Source organism: Topomyia yanbarensis, chromosome 2, assembly GCF_030247195.1.
Source record: "Topomyia yanbarensis strain Yona2022 chromosome 2, ASM3024719v1, whole genome shotgun sequence".
Lineage (NCBI taxonomy): Eukaryota > Metazoa > Arthropoda > Insecta > Diptera > Culicidae > Topomyia > Topomyia yanbarensis.
Genome location: NC_080671.1, coordinates 88,013,585 through 88,037,718, shown reverse-complemented (window position 1 = coordinate 88,037,718; position 24,134 = coordinate 88,013,585). Strand labels below are relative to the sequence as shown.

Here is a 24,134-nt window from a genome sequence, read left to right as displayed (position 1 = left end):
TGTGAGAAGATATTCTCTAACTTGGCAACTATTATTATTAATCAAGAATCCCGTTGAAAAGAGTTCATGTCATTAAACAAATATTCCACTAATACTTCATTATTTTCTTGTTTAGTTCTGTGGAAGGATCAGGGAAAGAAATGACCCAGGGTTGTTAATCGATAATTCATCATCATCGTCGATAACGTTAACCACCCGTCAACGTTATCGGAAACTGCGTTAACGATAATGTATCGTCGAATTCATCGTCATTGTCGATAATTCATCGGGGGTTATCGCGATACATTTTGCGTTACTTACCCGTTTATTGGAGCTGAAGTTGAAGCGGTTTTCAATTGTTTAAAAATAACTACCTATTGAAGAACATGTTGTTGGCAGTTGAAAATCAATAGTGTTGGACATTTTCAATGTGCAGGGCGGTCCACCGGTTTTGCCAAAATGGATTTTTAAACTTTTGGGGAAGTGTTATATTGAAGGAAACATTGTTGGCTGTTTAAAATCAATAGTTTTGGAAATTTTTAATACACAGGGGGGGTACACCGATGTGTCAAAATGGAAAATATGAGGCTGACAAAATCGGGTCAAAAGCTGACAAAATTGGGGGTAAACAAAATCGGGGGCTGATAAAATCGGTTCTTTTCTGTGTCTACAATAATTAAAAGCTGCAGATTGCATTATCCATTTTTTTATTTTTCTAGCAATTCAAAATTGTTACTGAGAAAAGTTAATACAGTGAAGACCCGATTTAATCAGCTCCCAATTTTGTCTACCCCCGATTTTGTAAGCCCCCGATTTTATCAGCTTCTTAAGGCTCAAGTTACCTCAAGGCTTGGTAGTATGCGTAAGAAAAATTGTGTTCAGCTTTGCCACCAGATTATCCATTTAAACTTTTTCAAAACTCTAAAAGAAGAATATCAGTCGATTTATTAGATCATCACGATTCAATTCATGCAAAATACCTGCTGGAAAACCATCGGCTTAGCTGGATGGTGCTTTTGAAAAAGTGGCTGTGATTTTTTATCACACTACCACACCGAGCTGGGGTACGCAACACAACTGCGCAATGAAAAAACCACAGCCACTTTTTCAAAAGCACCATTTAGCTAAGCCGATGGTTTTTTCAGCAGGTATTTGGCATGAATTGAATCGTGATGATCTAATAAATCGACTGATATTCTTCTTTTAGAGTTTTAAAAAGGTTTAAATGGATAATTCGGTGGCAAAGCTGAACACAAATTTTCCTACGCACACTACCAAGCGTTCAATTCTAACACATGCTTAAAAAAGGTAACTTGAACCTTAACCCAATTTTTTCAGCCTCATGTTAACATATGTTTGATGAGCTCTAGCAGACGAACCAAATTCGTGTAAATCCTTTCTTGGGCATATTTTTATTGTCTTAGAGTCATTTTTTTTTTTAAATTTTGCGCTGGAAGTGAAATTTATACCAAATCAGAAAAAGTTATAAGGCTATGTTTAGGGACTATAGAAAAAAACATTAACAGCTAAAAAAGAAGGACAAAAATATGTCCCGATTTTGTCAGCCTAAAAATCACCAAGTGGTCTTTAAAAACGGGTCCTCGCCAGTGGTGCAAATTTTCATTTTCAAATGCCAACTTTCAGTTCAATCAAACCCAACCAATGTTGCAAATATTCTTCGCCGAACTAGTTCATTCGTTCATCATCGATGCGATATTCGTCGTGTTGTTCACCCATGCCTCGAATAACGCTGCGCCGTTCGTCACACGGAAGCACAGAATCAGCGAAAATGAATAATACAAACAAACAAAAAATCCGAATCTGATGTCTGCTGTTCGCTGCTTGTTCGCATCGTTGTTTGTTGAATTTAGCCATTCATGCAATGTTCATCTTCACGCATCGTTCGGATCGGCACACGAATGGCTTAGGCGATAATCGCCACTAGCCATTCTTCGCTAAGGATTCTTCGTTCTTCATTCCTCCTGCATTGTGACCAAGAAAAACAAAATTATTGTTCTTTGATGGAAGGGTCAGAGCTTCATGACTGAAGTGGTGCAGAAATGCTTGCTATGTTCGGAATAGGATGACTTTTGCTATAAACAACAATTAGTAGTACATAATGATTATTTGCTGATGTTTTTTATCAGATTTGAAACGGGAAGCTGCGTAAGCAAAGCAAAACAAATCAATTACAAATAGCAACCTGAAGACGAAATACTCTTATATAATATAATTTCTATATCTATAGAAGTATAATCAAACCACAAGTTTTTGACAAATCGATGCATTCCTATTTCAACCAAACTTAGCAAATATTAAACTTTTTGCCAAAACTGAACCGGTTAGTCTTATACCCTAGTATCAATTGAGGTTTTATCGTACTTTTATAGCCACTCATAACATTTAAATTGCACTTGTAGCGTGCTATAAAACTTCAATTGTTGTTTGTAAACATAAATTTTTGTACCATGAAAGACTATTCTTTAGCTTAAATAGTAGCTAATATGGTTTTAATTTCAGCAAAATCTAGCATGTTTTCAATAAAGTTGTACAACAAATCATTACAGAAAAAATGCTGAACATGTATATCTCACATGACATGACATCAAGAAATAAAATTTGGATATATTCTATTAAGGGACTACACCACTGTAGAGCACGCCAAAGATGTCATAAAAATCGACACAAAATTAATTAAAAAAGCTAAGCAATAAAAAAAAATCCTACGTACGTCGCTGGAGAAATCAGTTTTGAATATACTGTGAAAATTTCAAAGCGTTCAAAAATCATTTGTTCGAGTTACATTTGCGCCCAGCTCAAAAAAGTGGCTTCGAGAAAAACGCGGTCAAAGTTTTCAGTACACACGAGATATACATAAGAGGCATTGCGGTAGAATTGAAAATCTGAATATTTATGTATTGTTTTCGTCTTCCATGTTTTGGGATATGATTTTTAACATTGTAAAGCCATTTTTGACTAATAAATTGAAAATCGACTTTTTTTTATTCTACAGTGCTGTGACACTTTAAAACCGTTTGTAGATAAATTTAGTAATTATTATTTAACATAAATGTAATCTCTGGACATATTAAAAAATATTTTAGAGCGCATGAGATGTTTAAGGACACCAACCACTAAACGATTTTCATTTGAAAGTTATAAGAACTTCGTCATCTTCAAATAAAGTGCCTGAAAGTGAAAACTATTTTTTTTCCATAGGAATATACGACTTTTTAGAAAAAAATGTCCTGAAAATGCCAAAACAATTTTTTTAGATGTTTCAATATTCATTCAAAATCCTATATAAAAAGTGTTCATAATTTTTTCACGGAACAAACTAGAGTCTAGGGAATCGATATGTCAAGACATATCAATCCCCTAGGCCAGATTTTTAAAGGCAAAAGTTTTCTTCTAAAACCTCAAAATTTCTTTTGTGGAGAAGTGCCTAAATAATTTGAGAAATGGACTTTAAAAATATCAATATTTTCCAATATCGCTCAAGTTTTCTACAAGTCATGACATACTATGAAGTTGAACGGAAATAAGCTTTGCTTGCCATAATCAGTGCTACTGGAATATTAAACAGAAATATTTTTAATGAAAAAGTGTTCATAACAGTTTCATAAATAAATGCAAATGTCTAGGGTGGAAATACGTTCCGCGAAATGTTTTTTTTGAATCGACTAGTTTTGATCAGAAATGTGTTGATTATCTTGAAGCTTGAGTTCCTAAATTTGATCAAGTTATTTATTGTAAGTGGGTGAATCTTAAATGTAAGATTGATTGGAACTTGGTACTTCTAGCATATTTTGAAAATGTACGTAAATTTAATTGCTCCGACGATAGAGTAGGGGAACATGGGGAGACTTGACCCAGCGTAAGATTCTACATTTGGCTAAAACGTATTCTATTTGGTTTTTAATTTTTTCAAAATATTTTTATACTTGTTTCGATCCCTACGTAAATTTAATTGCTCCGGTAATTATAAATGTTTGAAATGAAAAATCCTTTCATCATAGAAAATATTCTGCTCTGGGCCGCCGTACACTAATTACGTAAGGCTTTTTTAGAACTATTCAACCTCCCCCTCCCCCCAGATAAGAGTTCGTATGATTTTGGTGAACACCCTCTCCCCATACATAAGATTTTATCATGCTTTGTGTAATTAAAAATCATATTGGTAATTCATTTAATTATTCGATTCCAAAACGATACTTATTGAATTATTAAAAGAGAACTCACACACCAAAAAATAATGAAAATTAAACGACATGTAAATCAATATGAATGTAAACATACAAAGCTTGAATCAAAAATTTGATTGAAAATTAAGTTGAATTCGATGCACTCAATGAGAGCATCAGAAAGCATGTGATTTTACACTTTCGTTCGTGTAATATTACATGTCATTTATTTTACAGCAACATGGGATTAAAAATACATTCAAGAGCATTGATTTGCCGTTTAACCCATTCATGCCCATGTTGTTTGTGGACAACAACGTTTTTAAACAGCTATAACTTTTGATTGAGGCATTATTTGCTCACAAAAACAAGTAAGGCTAATAAATGTGACTATTGGCTTTCATTTGAGTATTAACAGTTACAAGGATCAGCTCTAGAACTGAAGTTATTGCAATTAGTCTGATTGAACTTCGATGGAGCAGTGCTGCCAGGGATCGTTTACGTTGACGACGGAAAATGAATTTTTCATATAACTTCGTTATGTTGCAATATTAGTGAAAACTGATAAAACTTATCAATTTAGACTATTTTTGGCTACGTTTTCCACGCAGTTGGACTATTGTAAATATTCTAGGAAAATTGCAGTGAGCATTGGAATGTAAAAATTTAGCTGCTTCTAGCACTGCAAGGAAAGCACCTACCTTTATGAAAAAAGGTTTTTCGAGTTTCTTGAACTCATCGTTTTAAAGGAAAAATAGTTTTGAAACCCTACATGCACTCGAAAAAAGTTGGGCATGAAAGGGTTAATGAAACTATAATATTTAATCAACGTGTAAAATTACAATAAATATAGCTGAAAAAAGCACGACAAGTTGTGTGTATTTGTGCTGGAACTTAATTTTACATTGATATTCATGCTCCAAATATGTGCATGAAAATAAATTTAAAATTACAAAATATTTTTTTTCTGTGCAGGACAAAATTTAACTACACACCAAAAATTATAAATTTTATCATTGACGTAATTTTAAACATGACACAATTTTAACAAACCGTAATTCACGAAATGACTAAACATTAAACATTATCGTGTTCCATTTAATTTTACATGAAACATATTTTCCTTGCGCAATGACATAAAATTACACTTACTGTCATTCAGAACAAACGCCATATGTGGAGTAAAATTACATCATTTACGAAATTCAATGTCATGTAAAATTAAAATCAAACGTAAAACTAAGTCATTTTTGATGCTCGTATATGCCAGGATCAGGAGACGTAAATTTATACGATTTTTTCAATTGTGTGTATAATCATCTGCAGTAATTTCATTTGCATCCTAATCTCGCTCAGTAGAAATTTCAGAATAAATTTTGGGAGATATTTAGAAATTCCGATTTGTTCCACATAATTTGCTTCGCTATATTCCACTTCCTTTGAATCTATTTCCTTGTGATGTAGAACTCAAAAGAATTTATAACCTCTTCTGGTGTGAATTTGTTCGGAGTTCCTACTATAACGCTTATCGTACGCATAGTTCCGACATGGCTATCTTCGAATTTTCTTGAAGTAAAATACAGTTCACACTCTGGAACTATACGGCCAACAAGTTCTTTGACAATCACATGACAGAAAATTTTTCATATACCTTGCGAGTTTGAAGCGAAAGTTTGAAAAGAAGGATGTTGGCCTAACAACACGAAGGGTCTCAACACTTCTTAACTTGTAAAGAAGATTGTGACTCCAGTTTCCGATCAGAACAATGTACCACTAAGAGTCAAGAAATTTCTGTAACTGCTCCAAAACCATCGACAATTAAGCCGCCCCTTACGTTGGCAACAATAAACAAAATTCCATAACTAATTTAACAATCATATTCTGTCGCTGCAAAACACTTCAATTTGAAGTCTGCGTTTCCATGACCATGATGTACAGTATATGCTCATTTTGTTTGATATAGTTTCTTTTCTTATGAGAAGAATATTTTTCTTATCGATTTCATTTTTCATGCATGTTTTATGATATTACTTAAGAAAGGACAAACCTTCCCTCCCCCAGGTGAGAATTGGTAAGATATTTTGAAACACCCACTCCCCCCATATGTCCTTACGTAATTAGTGTATGACCCCTAATTAATAAATTTGCGTTAAATGATGTATTTTTTATCAAACTGTGGTACCTACTGTTAATGTTAACCACGTCACAAAAAATCTCACCTTAAACATCAATCTATCTTTTTAACACTAGTTAACAAAGTTAGCAGTCATGGTTTAATTCGTGAGATGTGCACATGCAATGTAATCATTATAGCTATTTCCAAAAAGAGAATGCATTAAAAAAATCGAAATTCAACCGTTTTATATTTTTTGTTGGTATCTAAGGATCTCGACAATATGGAGTAAAATAATTACAGCACGTTTTTTATGCCAAGTCTTTCCCGATGGGGGAACAAGAAATAATATTTGTATTGTCCATATTACACCCACAACACACTGTTCTTTCTACAGCTAATTTATTTTTAAACAACCGTGCTGATTAAGCGATTTCGTCGTGATACTAGCAAAACATGCGCAATAGGTTAAATTATTGTGATATAACACCATGTGCAGATTAAAATCAAAACTTCATCCAAAAGAATTTTGTTTTGCTTATGCCGAGTTTTATCACCAAACATGGGTTCAATCTCCTTCGAATACTTGACAGACAAGGCTTCTATTAAAATTGTACTATATTTATCAAATATTGCGTTGATTCGGCTGTTAATTTAACCCATAGTTTTGTACTGAAGAACCGTAGCGCATTGGCTTGTTCCGAACAGTACAACGCATCAGAATACAAATATAGTTCTTCGCGAGCCATCATTCTGCGAAGATAAAATTGAAGTCATCTTCGCCAATAGTTGTAAGCGATCATCGCTATGGTGAAGAATGGTTTGCTGAAGATTTTATTCGTCATTCACTTCCTAGCTTCCTCGTGCAGTTCATTCGGTCGCTCGATGAGTAGCAAGGCACGAGTGTGTGGATAAGGCGTTCGGATGAACACGGATTGGCAGTCGGCTTCATACGTAGGTGAATATCAACAGCAAGTTGAATATAACAGCGAAGAACGATGTGGGACGAATGCAGGTGATTTATATTCACCGTGCTTCGTCGCGATGAAGATTCTGAAGCAACATGGAACCCAACCATGATTCAAACTCAAAGCCTCCCTCAATCATTCACTTTCAATTTGGCGGGATTTTCATAACTGAATCGTACGTCTTCATTTCAAATTGATGCTTTTTCATTCACCAACCAAAGCTGTCATCTGCTCTGTAGAGGCCAGTTTAGGTTAAATATCAACATGTTTTGCGTTTTCAAGCTTACATGGACAGTAAGAACTATGTTCAGAGTAGTTTTGTTGGAAAAACCTAGTCAATACCCCAGTAAAGAGATATTCACAATGTCAATGAAATTGAAAATGAATGGAAAAGATTGAGCAGGTCGGCTGAATAATGGAAACGAACAACTGCGAGTTGAACATAGTAGGGCATGATTTGAGATTTTTTCCTCCTTCAAGTTCAAAACAAGCTGTTGAAAATTTGCAGCTCTGGTCTTCGCTGTATATATGAATAAGTTCGACGTTGCGCAGGGGAAATATGATGGAAAAGTATTGAAATACGAAAATAAATAGCAATATTAGATTAGCAATTTGCCCTTCAATATACAACACTTTCCGAAAAAGTTGAAATAAAAAATCCATTTTGATACATCGGTGGACCCATTGAAAATTTCCAAAACTATTGATTTTCAACACCCCTAAACTTGCCCTTCAATATAAATCACTTTCCAAAAATGTTTAAAAAAAATTAAGTTTAGCTCGTTGACACCCCTAACATGTCCATAATGTTCGAAAATAGATAATGATCATTGATCTAAGTATTAAATCAATTCGCAATCATGGCTGATAATTCTCACTTGTGATTTTTCCGAATTGCTCGCTGCAGATAGAATCATGCCGTGATCACCTTCTCAATTGTCAAATTCAACAACAGATCAAAATCACCATTGACAGAGGGCAAGAAAAAATCGGTAGTGATTTTTGTGAGTTGATGTTTTGATAGTTAAGAGAGTGATCCCGGCATGATTTTATCGGCAGTGAGAATTTTCGAAAAAATCATAAGCGATAATTATCAGCCATGATTCGGTTTTATTTTATTTTTGCCTTTCTCATATAGAAAGGTTATGCAATCACTCTGAAAAACGTCAACCTAATCCCGGCCCGAAGGGCCGTGTGTCATATCCCATTCGACTCAGTTCGTCGAGATCGGAAAAAGTCTGTATGTGTGTGTGTGTATGTGTGTATGTATGTGTGTGTATGTGTGTGTGTGTGTGTATGTGTGTGTGTGTATGTATGTGCGTATGTGTCAAATAATGTCACTCATTTTTCTCAGAGATGGCTGGACCGATTTGCCCAAACTTAGTTTCAAATGAAAGGTGCAACCTTCCCATCGGCTGCTATTGAATTTTGGATCGATCGGAATTCTGGTTCCGGAATTACGGGTTTCAGAGTGCGGCCACACAGAAATTTCTCATAAAAACTATAGGAAAAATTAAAAATAGAATTTTTATTTTTGATGCTAAATGTATTCAAGGTGCATAAAACGTCGAGATTTGATGCAAACACGAAAAAAATTTGACGAAGGTTCACTTTTTTGGATTTTGCACATTTTTGCCTTTCTCATATAGAAAGGTTATGCAATCACTCTGAAAAACGTCAACCTAATCCCGGCCAATTTTTTTTTTCGACTCGCATAAGGTTTCTGGATTTTAACAGGGGCGTAGTTGATGGTTTACGGAGAGGGGTTACACCCCCCCCCCCTCTACTGTTCAATCCCCTCCTTTAAAAATCTCCTTAAATCACCCCTCAGACCACCACCTCATACCCCTCCCTTTCAACCCCATCATCTTTAAACCACCACTATATTACAAAGCATACCAATTTAAGCTGGGGAGTTGTTCGTTCATGGGACTTTCGCCCTCCTCACATACCCATCCCCGCATGACAAAATGAGTTAGCAAGCAGATAACATTGATCTAATGCTGATTAGGCTAATGGAGTATGATATTTTTTTGTTTCAAGTGTTTCACCGTCGACACGTGGCTCATCAAGTTCGTGGCTGGCATGCCATTGTGTATAAGTGCAAAGTGTACTAAGAATGTAATGGACATTTCCGCAATTATGTTGAACATAAATAGCCTCCGTGCCATAGTTTAGAGAAATGAGAAAGGCACAATTGCACCGCTAGGTGGATTAAAACAGGTTTTTTATTATGATTTTCCCAGCAAATACAGTATTATTATTTCACCGCGAAATGTCGATTGTTGGAATCTGGCTCTACATGGAACACTGCTGTCGCCGAAAAAGGATTCTTGGTTCCGTGTATTCCCATCAAAGATTGAATCAAATATACAAAGTAGGGCCGAGTCACCACACATTATTTCTCTCGTTAATCCGTCAACGAGCCGGTGCCAACAACCGTTGTCCAGCTTTCTTCAAGTTTCTGATTTTCGTTTCCATCGTCGCGTATATTCGGAAAAATTCGGACGATCCGACCTTCAAAATAGGGCCTTTTCCCGTACAATTCGGAGCAATTTCTGTCCACCGCGGAGTAGGATACTGTTCACGGTTGTTCGTGAGGGGTATTCGCTTCGTCTGACCTTTAAACGCAGTGTCGTGAATCTATCCGTGTAAAACCTGGAAAAATGTAGGGACTGAAATGCAGGGTCACTTGGGGTTTTAGATGTCCTCTTTGAAAATTCCTGCTAGTTTCTAAGATCTCGGAAACCAGGAACCACTTATTTCGGTTTAGTAATAGCACCTTCAAGGGACACTCTCAGTCCTCTACTAGGAAGCTTAGGAGAGAAAATGATTTCTCTCTTTCGAAAATGTGATGTTCTCGCAATGGAATGGTCAGACTCTCGCTCTTTAGTGAACAAGGAAGCGTTGAAATTATTCGCAACTGGTGGCGTAGCCCACTTAAGCATTTCTTCTTGGAGCGTTTCTTGGTACTTCAATTTTCCCCCACATAATTTATATGCGGGATCTGTGGAGAGATTTTGCATAGTCTCTCCACAGTAGGAAGATTTTTCATGATTCTCTTCGCATTTTCCACACCGTGCCTTGTTTCTACGATAGGCAGATGTAGGCCTAATTGTTTGCAAAGACTGCACAAAAAAAGCGAACAGGTAGAAGAGCCTCATTCAAAAGAACATAGTTTGAAAACGCAGATCCGGCGAGTAACTCAAAATGATTGATTTTTGCTGAACGCAATTGCTTGTAGAATTTTCACTGACCGAAGAAAAAGGGTTCTTGGAGGAGCTAATCCCATACTCCGCAATAAAAGCCTCTGTCGGAGACTTCACCATCAAACTGTACTTTCCAGGCGTGTACGTAGACAAGATACCTCTTCGAACCAGAGCTGCCAGATGATTTTGTTGATTATCCTCGTCATAAAAAATCGGTATTTGTTTGTATTCATAAAAAAAAAAAAATTTAAAATTGATGCGAATTTTAAAGTTGTACGTATTGTCTACAACTAAAACCTGTTTTAATCCACCTAGTGGTGCAATTGTGCCTTTCTCATCAGTCCAAACTACGATTCCATGGCTGGTTATGTTCAATACGATGGCGGAAATGTATATTACATATTCAGTACGATTTGCACATACATACAATGGATCGACAGCCACGATTTTGAGATACTATGTGTCGACACTGAAACATCGCTTGAAACCAGCGGCCGATCACGGAGGAAGAGTCGGGGGGTGCGGACCCTGCCGAAAATTTTCAACTTGTTAAGAAATTTTAAACTAGTTTTAATTTTAAAGTAGCAACCCCTCATTGCATACTCCTACCTAAGCCTTTATAGGTAAAAAAATTGGTTGACGATTTTTAGAGCAATTGCATAACCTTTCTATATGAGAAAGGCAAAAATATGCCAAAGTCCAAAAAAGTCAATTTTCGTAAAAAAATTTTTTTGAGGTTTCATCAAATCTCAACGTTTTGTGCATTTTTAAGTCATTTGGTCGGTGTTAAGTCAGACCGGACTAAGTCGAAAAACATCAAAAATGGTATAATAGTGGCTCTGGATAAAGAATATCGTCAGCTACATTCGACTTTTGCCAGATATGAAATATGTATCAATAAACAAGAATTATGTCAAAAATACATTTCCAATCATAATGTAAAGGATGCTGCGATTGAAACTTTAAACTCGTTTTTCTCGACATCTATATTTTGTCACTTAGTCCGGTTTGACTTAATACCGACCATTTGGCATTAAAAATGCAAATTCGATTTGGAAATTTTTCCTTACTCCACCCTATGAGAATTTTTCATTTCAGTTTAAATGGGAATTTTCTGTGTGGTCGCACTCTTAAACCCGTAACTCCGGAACCGGAATTCCAATCAACAAAAAATCAATAGCAGCTGATGGGAAGATTGTACCTTTCGTTTGAAACTAAGTTTGTGCAAATCGGTCCAGCCATCTCCGAGAAACAGAGGTGTCATTTTTTTCCACATACACACATACATACACACACATATATACACACACATACATACACAGACATTTTCCTATCTCGACGAGATGAGTCGAATGGCGTATGACTAGTAACCTTTCTATATGAGAAAATCAAAAAGGGTTTGAAATGAGTACTATGAAGTAATCTGTACATTTTCCAGCTCAAGAGTTTTTTTTCTAATATAAATAGTGATATGGTTCATTTGACAATAAATTGTTGAAGAAATAGCTACTCTTAATGAAAACGGCTGCAGGAAAGGTTCGCCAATAACGTTGTCAATTGAAATTTCTCAAAACCTGTATAAAGTTGTATTATGTATTGAAAATCTGAATTCTCATAGATTATTAATAAATAATTTTATGTCAATATAAACAGCATTCACAGCGTCTCTCTAATGAAAAAGTGCGAAAATTCAAGTTAGTGAAAAAATCGTATGAACATTGTTCTAACAAATCGAAAAAAACACCTAGTGGTGCAATGGTGCCTTTCTCATTTATTCAATTATGATTTAATGCCTGGTTACGTTCAATATAACACTGAGGAAATGTTTATTACATTCTTATTACACTTGATAATTATATATAAATGCATGACTATCACGAATCTGACGAACATGTCGAAGCAGACACACTTGAAACAAGCAAACATATAATATTTTATTAGCTTAATCAGCGTGAGTTCAATGATGTGTTCAAGTAAATATATTTTGGAATGTGGGGTGGTGGGGAAGGGAAATAAAATTCAATAGCAGTCAATGATGGGAGTATTATACCTTTCATTTGAACTCAAGTTTGTATAAATCGGTAAAGAGTTTGCTAGGGAATATGTGTGAAATTAGCTAAGGAACTTAACGGGGAAGCATCAAGTACTGTCATAGATGGCCAATGTGGTCAATGCTACTTTGATTGGTCATTAGTGATCTAGACCCGCAAATCCAAGCAATGTTGAACGTATTTGAATAGGCATAACATTATTCGGACATCATAGGGTTACCAGTTTGTATGGGAAATTGCTGTGTTACCGCACTCTTCAACCCGTAACTCCGGAACCGGAAGTCCGATCAACCAAAAAAGCGTCTTATGGGAGCATTACACCTTTCAGATGAAACTAAGTTTGTGCAAATCAGTTCAGCCATCTCTGAGAAAATTGAGTGACTTTATTTGACACACACATACATACACACATACATGCACACATACATACACACATACATACGCACACAGAGACATTTTGCGATCTTGACGAACTGAATCGAATGGTATAAGTCACTCGGCCCTCCGGGCTTCGGTTGGAAAATCGATTTTTGGAGTGATTGCATAGCCTTTCTTTATATGGTCGGTGTTAAGCCAGACCGGACTAAGTCGCAAAACATCAAAAAATGAGATAATTATAGCACTGGATAAAGAATATCGTCAGCTACATTCGACTTTTGCCAGATATGAAATATGTATCAATAAACAAGAATTATGTCAAAAATACATTTCCAATCATAATGTAAAGCATGCTGCGATTCAAATTTTCAATTCGTTTTTCTCGAAATCAGTATTTTGTCACTAAGTCCGGTCTGACTTAACACCGACCATATGAGAAAGGCAAAAACGGTTTTGGCACTAGGTCAAGAATTGTGGGAAATATATTTCTGGTCGTAAACCTTTTTCAGTGCCAGTGGGAAAATTCTGTACAGCTGCCACCTTTAATATTAGTGGAATTTGTAGTACTTCGCTAGTAGTATTATAAATCTTATTTTACAGAATCTCGAATTATTTCTTTATTGCGTCAAAATAAATTTCCAAAATGTGCCAAATTTGTCATGCTCTACAGTGGTGTAACTCTTGATGTAATCAAGTCAGGTATGGTGCTTCCTCACCGAGCGTGAGCAGTATGCGAGAGCGTGGTACATTGTATGGAAATAATGAATAAATACCATGCGTTTTTTATGGCTGTCGTAAGGATCTATCGCAATCGGCAATGCACATCAATGGATACACTTTTACGTTATCTGTTATTATATAGCGTGAATTTAGTTAAAAGAATTTTGAAATGAATCACCTGAAATATGACTATAATTTTGTTCCAGGCACTAAATCATAGTTCCTAATTCTCTTCGACCCACGAATAAAGAAGATTTTATAAGCCAGTCGGGGAATTCGCAAACGTTAATTCATTGAAACATTACATAAATTAATCACTCACTTTATTTTACCCACTTGAACTATTCATAATCAAATGAATCCAAAATTTACTCTAATCATAGATTATTCTGCTTAACGGTACGATAGACAACGAACACAAACAGTGTCCCGACTACCAGGATAACAACAGCCAGCAGAAACGCTTTCCATACGCTTATGGCTACCTGACGACGCTTAGTGCACCTCCCATCAACGACCTCCTCATCGCTGTAGCACCAGATTTGGTCGGATTCGTAAACGGTGCTGTGATTGAAAGCTTCCACGATCCGGGCCATATCGTGAGAGGAAATCGCCCGGTTGAATAAATATGCCTCCAGTAGATTGGGAGCACCTCGCAGAATCCCGCTCACGTTGATGGAAATGATTTTATTTTCCTCCAGGTTTAGGTATTTCAGGGCCGGCAGATTCAGTAGCTTGAAATCCGTTGATTCCAACTCACCACTGGAGCAATCCAGATGGGCCAGTGTAGAGGGGAGGCTTTTCCATGGAAATGTTTTGAATTCGTTGTATTTTAGATAGAGACGTTTAAGTTTGACAAGCGGCGCAAAGGTTAATTCATCGATTATCTCGATCCCGTTACGGGACAGGTTCAGTGTCTCAAGATTAATCAGTGCACTGATGTTGGTAATGTTCGACAGTTGATTCGAGCCTAAATCAAGATAGTTGATATGGTAGCTTTGGGTGTAATTGACTTCCAGACTGCTTATTTCGTTGTACGCAAAGCTACCAGTTTGCAGATCCGCAGGCAGCATCAAGCGTCGCATTTGAACATGATCCATTTCAATGATGGCCGGTCGGTGCATTGCCTCATACAGATGATCGTCCAACGTGGTTATGTTCGAACTGATGCTACTGGAGTGTTTCACTGCATCGACTCGAAAATGCTGGTATCCGACGGGAAAAACTATTTTCTGACCCGGCTGATACGTCACCCGCGCTAGCACACATTTGTTCGCGAAGGGAAATATAAAGCATTGGTATTCTTTCACGGATTTTGTGGAAACTAACAAAACGGACAGAAACCTGCAACCAGAGCAGTGAAAGATGAAACGGTTTATAAACAATAATCAAATCCTACCAAACAATCACCTGCAGCATCACAATTTTCCTTTACACAACTTTTCGCCTGACACAGAATGAATGTTTTTTTTTTCTTTCGTTATTTTGAGTTTCGGGAGAATCGACCGAAAAAGCGAAAGTTGTGAATCCAAGCGTTAAAAATAGATACATCAACTCTCAGCAGAAATATCCGACGACGTGCATCTCTATCGGAGGCACACTGAGTCGAAGCTGTTGTGGATTACTGTACTTACAACTCTCAATCATTATCGATATGATCTGTCGATGAGAAGCTGTTCAAGTGGTTTGTGAAATATGTTTGTGAGAGGTGCTCAGTCAAAGCAGATTAACTAAGATCAATTTGTTGGAACTGAAAATCTATAACCAGTAGTAAAAGATCAGTGTAAGGAAAAAAAATAACCTGGTTCGTCTGGCATGTCATACATTTCTTCTGTATGTTCGTAATATAGAGAAATGAGATACAAGACCGCTATGTGTGACGAGAACAGCACACACATTTTCCAACTAACTGAAAAAAGTGTTTCTTGTTTATACGAAAAAAAACGCGAGAAAATATTTATTTATTATTTATCCAGAGCAACAAATATGAAATGAAATGATCTCAACACTAAATATAAATGACTAAGTATCGAAGAGGATTACGATAGGGTAACTGTTTCTTACTTTTTGTTAGCCTCTTCATTCGTCTTACCCCTTTGAACGCATTAGTTAGAGATATTTCCAATTTTGAAATTGTAATGCTTCTTTGCACCAAAGTAATGGTATTAATCCGTAATCTATTGATTGTAGGCGGAGTTGTCAATGAAATAGTGACATCTTGGCCTTTGAGTTGAATTAGGGATCATCTACCCTATTGGGAATAAGCGTTTGTGAGCGCATGCGTTCGGTAATCGTTGAATGTACAAGATGATTGAAACCGAGTGCAAAATATTTTATGGTTTAAAAGTAGAGGTAGTTTTGCAAAAAATCGTCGTCCTACCATTTTGGATCGCCCACAATCGTGGATTAACTGTGTGCAAACATTTAAATATTAAACCAAATTCTAGATCTGGCGTAGACATATTAGGGTAAAATATATAACTTATGACTTGCTGGTTCATTATTCTCCGGAATCAAAACTATATATTTTTGTTACGTCTCTCCACTAAGGATAAATATAGCTTAGCGTATTTTTTGTTGTTCTATGCACGATTACTGCTATATCTAATTGTCTATATCTATATAATAAACGATTCGTGCGTCCATCTAATCTTTACTGAGTAAATGTCTAATTAATATGTTGCTTCGCCGCCCACGTGATAAAAAGGAAGCACACAGTGACATACAAACGCTTAGAGCTTTCGCGATAGTACAAATTCGGTCGCAAGCGCGATCATTCATGCATACCTACGCCCGCGATCTCGCAATCTAAACAACGCCGCAGTGATCATGTCAACGTGTACCACCGTACCAGCTGTTCGAGGTTAAACTGTCAAATAAGAGTATAAACCGATATAATATGTTCGTAACTCTGCTACGAATAGATTTCGTAAAAAAACTTTCGCAAAGTACACGAATGTTTTGCACATGTGATGAATCATTCGTAGTTGTCTGGAAAGGCTTTCATTTCTTTAACATTTTTTCGTAAATACCGCAATGTTCGTTGTTTGCGATTACAAACCAGGAACCGAGCGGTAGATTTCTTTTGATACCGTTGTTCGTTTCCGTTAGCCATTTAGCTCTCCGCTTTGTTCCGATCTACTCGATCTAGTCCCCGGCAGTGGATTGAGCCTACTCAACGGGCTAGCCACTAGGTGCTGATGTATATCCAGCGATTCCGGGTGGAGCGTAGCTTCCGGTTCACTGGCGCCCCAACGATCTACTGCTAGCTGTGCGACGCGGTTTACTCGGTCTAATCCTCGGCGGTGGATCTAATGCTGCTCACGAGCTACCCGGTAGGGTCTCGAGGTCGGTCCGGCGATTCCGGTGAAGCCTGAAGTCCGGTTCACTGGCGCATCGACGACCCAAACCCGATGCAACGTTGCGTACTACTCAACTGGTCCCCGGCAGTGGAACTAGTCTACACCGTCGGTGAGTTTGCCGACGGCGGAATTTCTCTCGAAACACGATTTATGGCTTCTTGCTGCTCCCTTCGCCACTTCCTCTGCAGCTCGGAGAGTATGCTCGTAGCCACTCTGTTGAGAGCGTCCCAGGTATGCTTGTCGTGGCACATCTCTTCGACGATGTTGTCAACTGTCACACCAGGTATACCCCTACGAAATTCTTCAAACCTAGGGCATTCGAAGCCCACGTGTTCCAGTGTCTCCTGCACGTTCGCACACTCCGGGCAAAGGGTTGACCAAGCATATCCAAACCGATACAAATACTTCCGGAAGCATCCGTGCCCGGACAAAAACTGCGTACAATGGAAGTTCACCTCTCCATGCTTCCTATGCATCCAAACCGACACATTTGGGATGAGTTGGTGGGTCCACCTTCCTTTCTCTGCGTTGTCCCACTCCTGCTGCCATTTAGCCAACGAGTCCGCATAGACTAGTCTCCTTGCGTTACGTGAATTTCTCCGCTGGTAGCATTCCACGTCCTCCGCCAGGGTGATTTAGATAGGTATCATCCCGGCGATAACGCATACTGCCTCCGATGATATTGTTCTGTAGGTACTCGCGACTCGTGCGACCATCAGCCGGAATGTCCTGTTCAGCTTGCCTTCGCCTACTTTTCGCAGGCGTAGTCGACGTGGTTGTTGAAGCTCAACCTGTCATTCCCATAGGTTGCTACTGAATTTCATTTGGATCCGACATCTCGTTCCGGCCCAAGTAGCACGCTTTGTTTCTGTATAGTATTTGTAACTCTCTTGGTAACAACTATGTTATGTAAAAAGCGCACTTTGTTTGTATGTTATGCAACATGTTCCTAATTGCAGCAAAATAATGAAAACAATAGCTGTGCCATTTGTCGAGCACTCGGTAGTTGGGCAGTTCTATTTTAGGGTGGAATGACAAACAAAGAGGCATTTGCAACTTGTTAGACTGTTTGTGCAAGTTAGCAAAGTTTCTGATTAGTTGCACAACTGTTATTGATGTTTGCATACTTAACACTATTGGCTAGCTCTATAGTTACATAGTTGCACAATCAGTTTAAAAACCCGTGGAAATTATTTTCAAATATATCCAACAATAAAAAATATTGTGTAGCAGTTGTGCAACATTTAATACTTTCAACAAGTTGCAATTGCTACTTGGGGGAGTTACGAGTTGAAGGGTATGGTTACAAAAAAATTTTTGTTATGATTTGTCCACATCGGTTTCTCACATTTTCTGAACCGATTTTGACAAACTTGTTTCCATCAGCTGCTATTGAATTTTATGTGGATCCGAGTTCTGGTTCCTGAATAACAGGGTGATGAGTACGATCTCGCAGCCAATATCTATTCTAACGAATTCTGCGATGAATGTAAAAAGGTGAATTTTTTTTCCAAAATGCAACCACTACTGCTTGAATTTGTGATCTAGGACGCTAACAATGAATTGTGAATTTGAATCCAGGTGGCAAACAGTCATTCAAAGTCTCTTTGGCCACATTGGCCACCATCGACGGATCCAGAAACCTCAGCGGAAGCTTCCAAATTCAGAATAACGGTTACATCGGTTTCTCGGAGATGGCTAGACCGATTTGATCAACTTAGTCTCAAATGAAACGTGTTGCGTCCCCGGAAACTGATATTAAATCCCATCTCCATCCGACTTTCAGCTCCGGAGTTACGAGTTGTGGAGTGCGGTCACATAGAAAATTCCGTCTCAAACAGATACCGCGATGAATGCAAAAAGGAAAAAAATTTGCTAAAATGGGTGCCGAATAACTTGCATTTGCAATTCTAGGTTACTGAAGGCTAACCGATATATCGTTGACCGCATTGACCACCATGGACAGTTTCCCGGAGATGGTCTAGCAACATTGGACTCAGACCAATTAAATATTATATTTTTGTTTGTTGTAAGTGTGTCAGCGTCGACATGTTTCTTTTCAGGTTCGTGACAGTCGTGCTCTTATATATGCTTACCAAGTGTAATAAGAATGTAATAGACATTCCCATAATGTTATATTGTACAAAACAGCTATAAATCATAGTTTGGATAAATGAGAAAGGCAAAATTGCACCTCTAGGTGGATTAAAACAGGTTTTTGCCTTTCTCAATAGAAAGGTATTGCAATTGCTCTGAAAACCGCCTCTTTAACGGAGGCCCGGAGGGCCGAGTGACCTATACCATTCGATTCAGTTCGTCGAGTTCGGCAAATGTCTGTGCGTGTGTATGTATGTGTGTATGTATGTGTGTATGTATGTATGTGTGTATGTGCATCTGTGTGTGTATGTGACCAAAAATGTCATTTTTCTAGATATGGCTGAACCGATTTTCACAAACTTAGTCTCAACTGAAAGGTGCAACGTTCTCATAGGCTGCTATAGGCTGATGAATCCGACTTCCGGTTCCGGAATTACAGGGTGGTGACCACGATCACGCAGAAAATGTCGATTTTAATAAATTCTGCAATGAATGTATAAAGGTGAAAAACTTTCCAAAATATGACCACAACTACTTCGATTTGTAGTATTAGGTCACTAACATCTATTCAAAGTCTCTATGGCCACATTGGCCACCATCATCGGTTCCGGAAGCCCTGGCGGAAGTATCTAAATTCAGAATAACAGTCACATCTATTTCTCGGAGATAGCTAGACCGATTCAACCAAACTTAGTCTCAAATGAAAGGTATTGCGCCCCCGTAAATGCTTATTAAATTTCATCCCGATCCGACTTCCGGTTCTGGAGTTACGGGTTGTGGCGTGCGATCACATAGCAAATTGCGATTCAAACCGATACTCCGATGAAAGCAAAAAAGGTAAAAATTAAGCTAAAATGTCTCTCAAACAACTTAAATTTGCAGTTCTAGGTCACCGACGGCTAACCAAACTTTCGTTAACTGCATTGAGCACCATAGACGATTCCGGAAGTGCCCGGGAAAAACTGCCATCTTTCAAAATTAACGAACTCACATCAGTTTCCCGGAAATGGTTGGGCCGATTTTCACAAACTTAGTTCCAAATGATAGCTATAATATCCCCACAGATGTTTATAAAAATTCGTACGGATCGCTTATATGGTTCCGGAAATATAAACTAAACCGTCCGGTCACATGTGAAATTCCCACATAAACCGGAACTCAGAATTTGAATGAAATGAAATGAAATTTCAGAAATCGAATTCGTATTTTTGATGCCAAACATCTTTAAAATGCATGGAACGTCGAGATTGAAAGCTTTTAATGAATTTAAACAACGCAAACATTCTCGTGTTCATGATTGAGAAAGGCACAATTGCACCTCTAGGTGGATTAAAACAGTTTTTTTTATATAGACGTTCGTTATACAAAATTCGGACAGAAAAAATATTCTTATTTTTAAAACCTCATAAACCGCAATCAATTATATTATTGCAATCAATATCCTCGTCAAACATTACTCCATCAATCTCAACTAGATCGCATGGAATATATACTCGGTAAATATTAGCAAAAAGTTTAGATGTTGCTAACAAATTTGCTTCATCACAATAAGGAGAACATTAATAGGTTTCTCCTTTTTCCTGAAATATACAGAAAATGGACCTTTAGCTGATAGAGGGTACTTTTTTATACGAAGCTCGAAATTTTGACCATAAATCATCTTGAGTATCAAAAAGTTCAAGCGGATCACCCGGGTCGCTGTCCATGTGAAAATAGTGAGTGAATTAAACTAATTTTAAACGCAACATAAAATTAATACAGTACACACACAATAATAAATGGCAAAATAATACTAATTCTTTTCTTTTTCTTCAACGCTCCTTCTTCAAGAATTACGAATGCCACTGATCTGGTCCTGCTTGGGATCCAATCCTGGAACTCTTCTTTTTCCGGTCTTGATAGAGACCCGCAAACACTTCTTCGGTTAATTTTCTTCGCATACACAACTTGTCTTATTCTCTACAGGATATATTCCATTGTTCCTTTTTTCTACCCCGAACTCTTCCGTAGTGATCATGGAAGTCTTTTTCTAGAAGTTTTCTACAGCTTTCCCTTGATTTCACTCTGAAATGAAGAAAAATTTGAGGTTCGCAGCTAAATGTTCAATATAACGTCACTTGATAGAGGCGAGATGTATTCCCTAATAAATAGTCTGCTCAGCTAAGCGTTCCGCACGTATAGTCTCCCGAAAAAATCTGCATGAGTGGAGATGCAAAAAAGTAGTGTTTCTTATACTAATTTCCATACAACTTTTAAACGCAATGGGAAAATCCGAGGATCACTCAATTTGCACAGTCAATTGGGAAATACAAAAAAAATCGAAAAGTACTGTGCTCGCTAATTTGGATAAAAAATTATGCTACCTCGAGCCAGACTACCCAAGTAACAATTTAAGTTTTATAGCACACTACAAGTGCAATCTAAGTTTTAAGAGAGACTTCAAGGACACAATAAAACCTTTATTGTTACTAGGGTAATGCCCGCCACCTAAAAATACTTTTGACGAATTTCGCGCCAACTCGAACAAATGTTGGCAGCACCCTATCATATTTTAATGAAACTTTCTGTACATGAGAACTTTGTCACAAAAAGCCACTTTGCATACATTGTTTTTTTCCAAAAATGATCTAGACTGTTTTTTGAAAAGGGCAAAACTTTTTTTACCATATTTTTTTTTCAAATGTCAAATTTCAAATTGTCTAAAAATGACAAATCATACAAAAAAATGTAGTAGGAGTGATTTTCACAAAATTAGTCAAATTTTTTAATAAAAATATTGAAAAAATTCTTGATTGACTCCTACACTGAAAAAAATCGATTTTAAAAATTTAAAGTTGATTTACAAAAAAAAACCATTTTTGATTTGGATGAAATTTTGTTGCAATATAGGGAATTATGTTCCCTACCTACCGTCAAAAATTCAAGTTGGGCACTTTCAAGGAAAAAAAGTTATTTGAAAAAAACTTTTCCTTGTCCAAACTGAATTTTTTTCAGTGTATTTTTATCGAAAACTAAACCAATGAAAGTCATAATCATCTCAGAATCCAATAAAACTCAGTTTGTGGGAAGATATTGTCTAATTTAGCAACTAAGCATATTTTTGTTAAGGGGTTAACTACTTTTTTTCATGAAATCGATTTTTTTTATTACTTTATCTGAAAGTACAACTCCTTACTCCTTGAAAATGTTTTCCCAAATTTTTATAAAATTCCGAGAAATAGATCGAAAGTTACTGCGCATCCAAGCGCGCTTTGTCTACCAAGAGCAGTGGTAATTTTAAAATTTTGAACTCGATTATCTCGAAATGTCGTTTTACTAAAAATGGTTTTTCCGTAATCGCGATTGCCGAAAAACTGCTCAATCAATTTTCTTAATTTTTTTTTTTCAATTGATCGTAATTAATTTTTCTCGTACTTTTACGATTCAGCTAACCACCTATCCTGACAAATTAAATAATAAGATTACCTGTTTTGATGCACGACAAACTTTAACCACAGTAGAAAGTCGAGACAAGTATTTGCGGTAAATCAATGCTGTTTACCTGGCTTTTTCAACCTTCAATAACTTATACTATCATTTGTTCACGGAAATTTTTTTTAGATCAATTTATAGTGTCGGGCACGTTATAAAAATGATGTTTTGCTATTTCTATACATTTCGGAAGTGTTTGAGAGAACTAATGATAGGGATCAAGAATACCCAGTGTTTGTATAATCGAACATAGGAATTCGTTTGATTCGGCGATTGGCATAAAAATATCGTGCTGATGTAACACACAAATAATAATTGTCATTTTGACCATGTCTGCTTTCTGTCAAAAGTTACATAGGGGTGCCGGCAACCGAACACTTTCCCCTATAGTTTTATTATTCCCGATCAAAAAAAAAAATGCGGACGAACACGGTGAGGCGATTTAAACAGTTTGACTCAACTCGCCTATGCTAATTGCCCCTAGGAACAAATGCAATTTGCGAATGCGATTTAAAGGCAATTTCAACACTTAGTCAAATTTTCTGGCGGCTGAAATGGACTTGGTTGTTTTTGTGTTTTTCAAACATGGCGGTTCATTTTTGGCTTAAGCTTAAAATTGTTTTTTAAACAATTTGCGTGCTCTCGATTGTATTTTGTTTGTCTAGTGCACTTTATTTAGCCAACGAATGTGGGAAATTGTGGAATCGAGTGTAAGTACAGTGGAAATAGTTTGAAATAGCCCCCTAATTGCCAGCAATTTGCTGGCAAATTGAAGGGCAATTAGCGCATCCGAGTTAGCAAATAGCCTCCCGTTAGCCAGCAAGTTGCCCTTTTTGACTGGGTTGTAACGCATATTAATCAAGAAACGTCAAAATATCAACAAAGAACTTTCTCTGCACAATCTAGAAGCTTAAGGTTGCACAGAGAATGCGCAAAATTCGCAAACGAAAAAAGCAGGTTTTTTTCCACACCGTATGTCAGATCTTCATAAAAATCAATCAGCAGTACTGTAACAACGTTCTACACACGCTGATTGATTTTTATGGAGATCTGACATACGGTGTGGAAAAAAAACTGCTTTTTTCGTTTGCGAATTTTGCGCATTCTCTGTGCAACCTTAATTATTGTTTAACCCTCAAAAAGGCAAGGGGTCTCAGAGGCCCGGCTAGTTACAGTTCTCTTGTTTCAATGGACTTGCAATTTGAAATACAAATGATCGAGCGTTTTCGGGCTTTCGGATCTCCCACTGATAACACAACATATAAGAAACTTTTGATTTCATTGGGTCATATGAGTGATGTTTCTTGAAGTCACAATTTTAGCTTGCCTTTTGAGGGTTAATTACAATGTAATTTGTATTTTTTCCGATAAGACGATTTACTGTTTGATTTTTATTACTTTATTTTATGTTTTCTGTCATGTGTGTTTGTACATGGTAAATCTTCAAAAAACTACAGAAAATATTCCACGAGTAGAAATATAGGAGGTCTGTTAACGCAATCGAATGACGAATATAAAGTGTTGATTCCATTTCTTAGTTTAAGTTTTATAACATAAACGATTTTAATTAACTCAATGATTGTGAAAAATCCTTCTGTTGTT

The 24,134-nt window shown here is 37.0% G+C and overlaps 1 protein-coding gene across 1 annotated transcript; it reads right to left on the bottom strand.

Annotated features, from left to right (window-relative positions):
* Positions 1-13,925: 13,925 nt before the first annotated feature.
* Positions 13,926-15,231, bottom strand: LOC131683882 (uncharacterized). The gene is made up of 2 exons (XM_058966255.1): positions 15,002-15,231; positions 13,926-14,946 (listed from the first exon to the last, which is right to left on the bottom strand). The coding sequence occupies exons 1-2, from the start codon at positions 15,019-15,021 to the stop codon at positions 13,980-13,982; spliced, it is 987 nt and encodes a 328-aa protein (XP_058822238.1). The 5' UTR covers positions 15,022-15,231; the 3' UTR covers positions 13,926-13,979.
* Between the last annotated feature and the right edge of the window lie 8,903 nt (positions 15,232-24,134).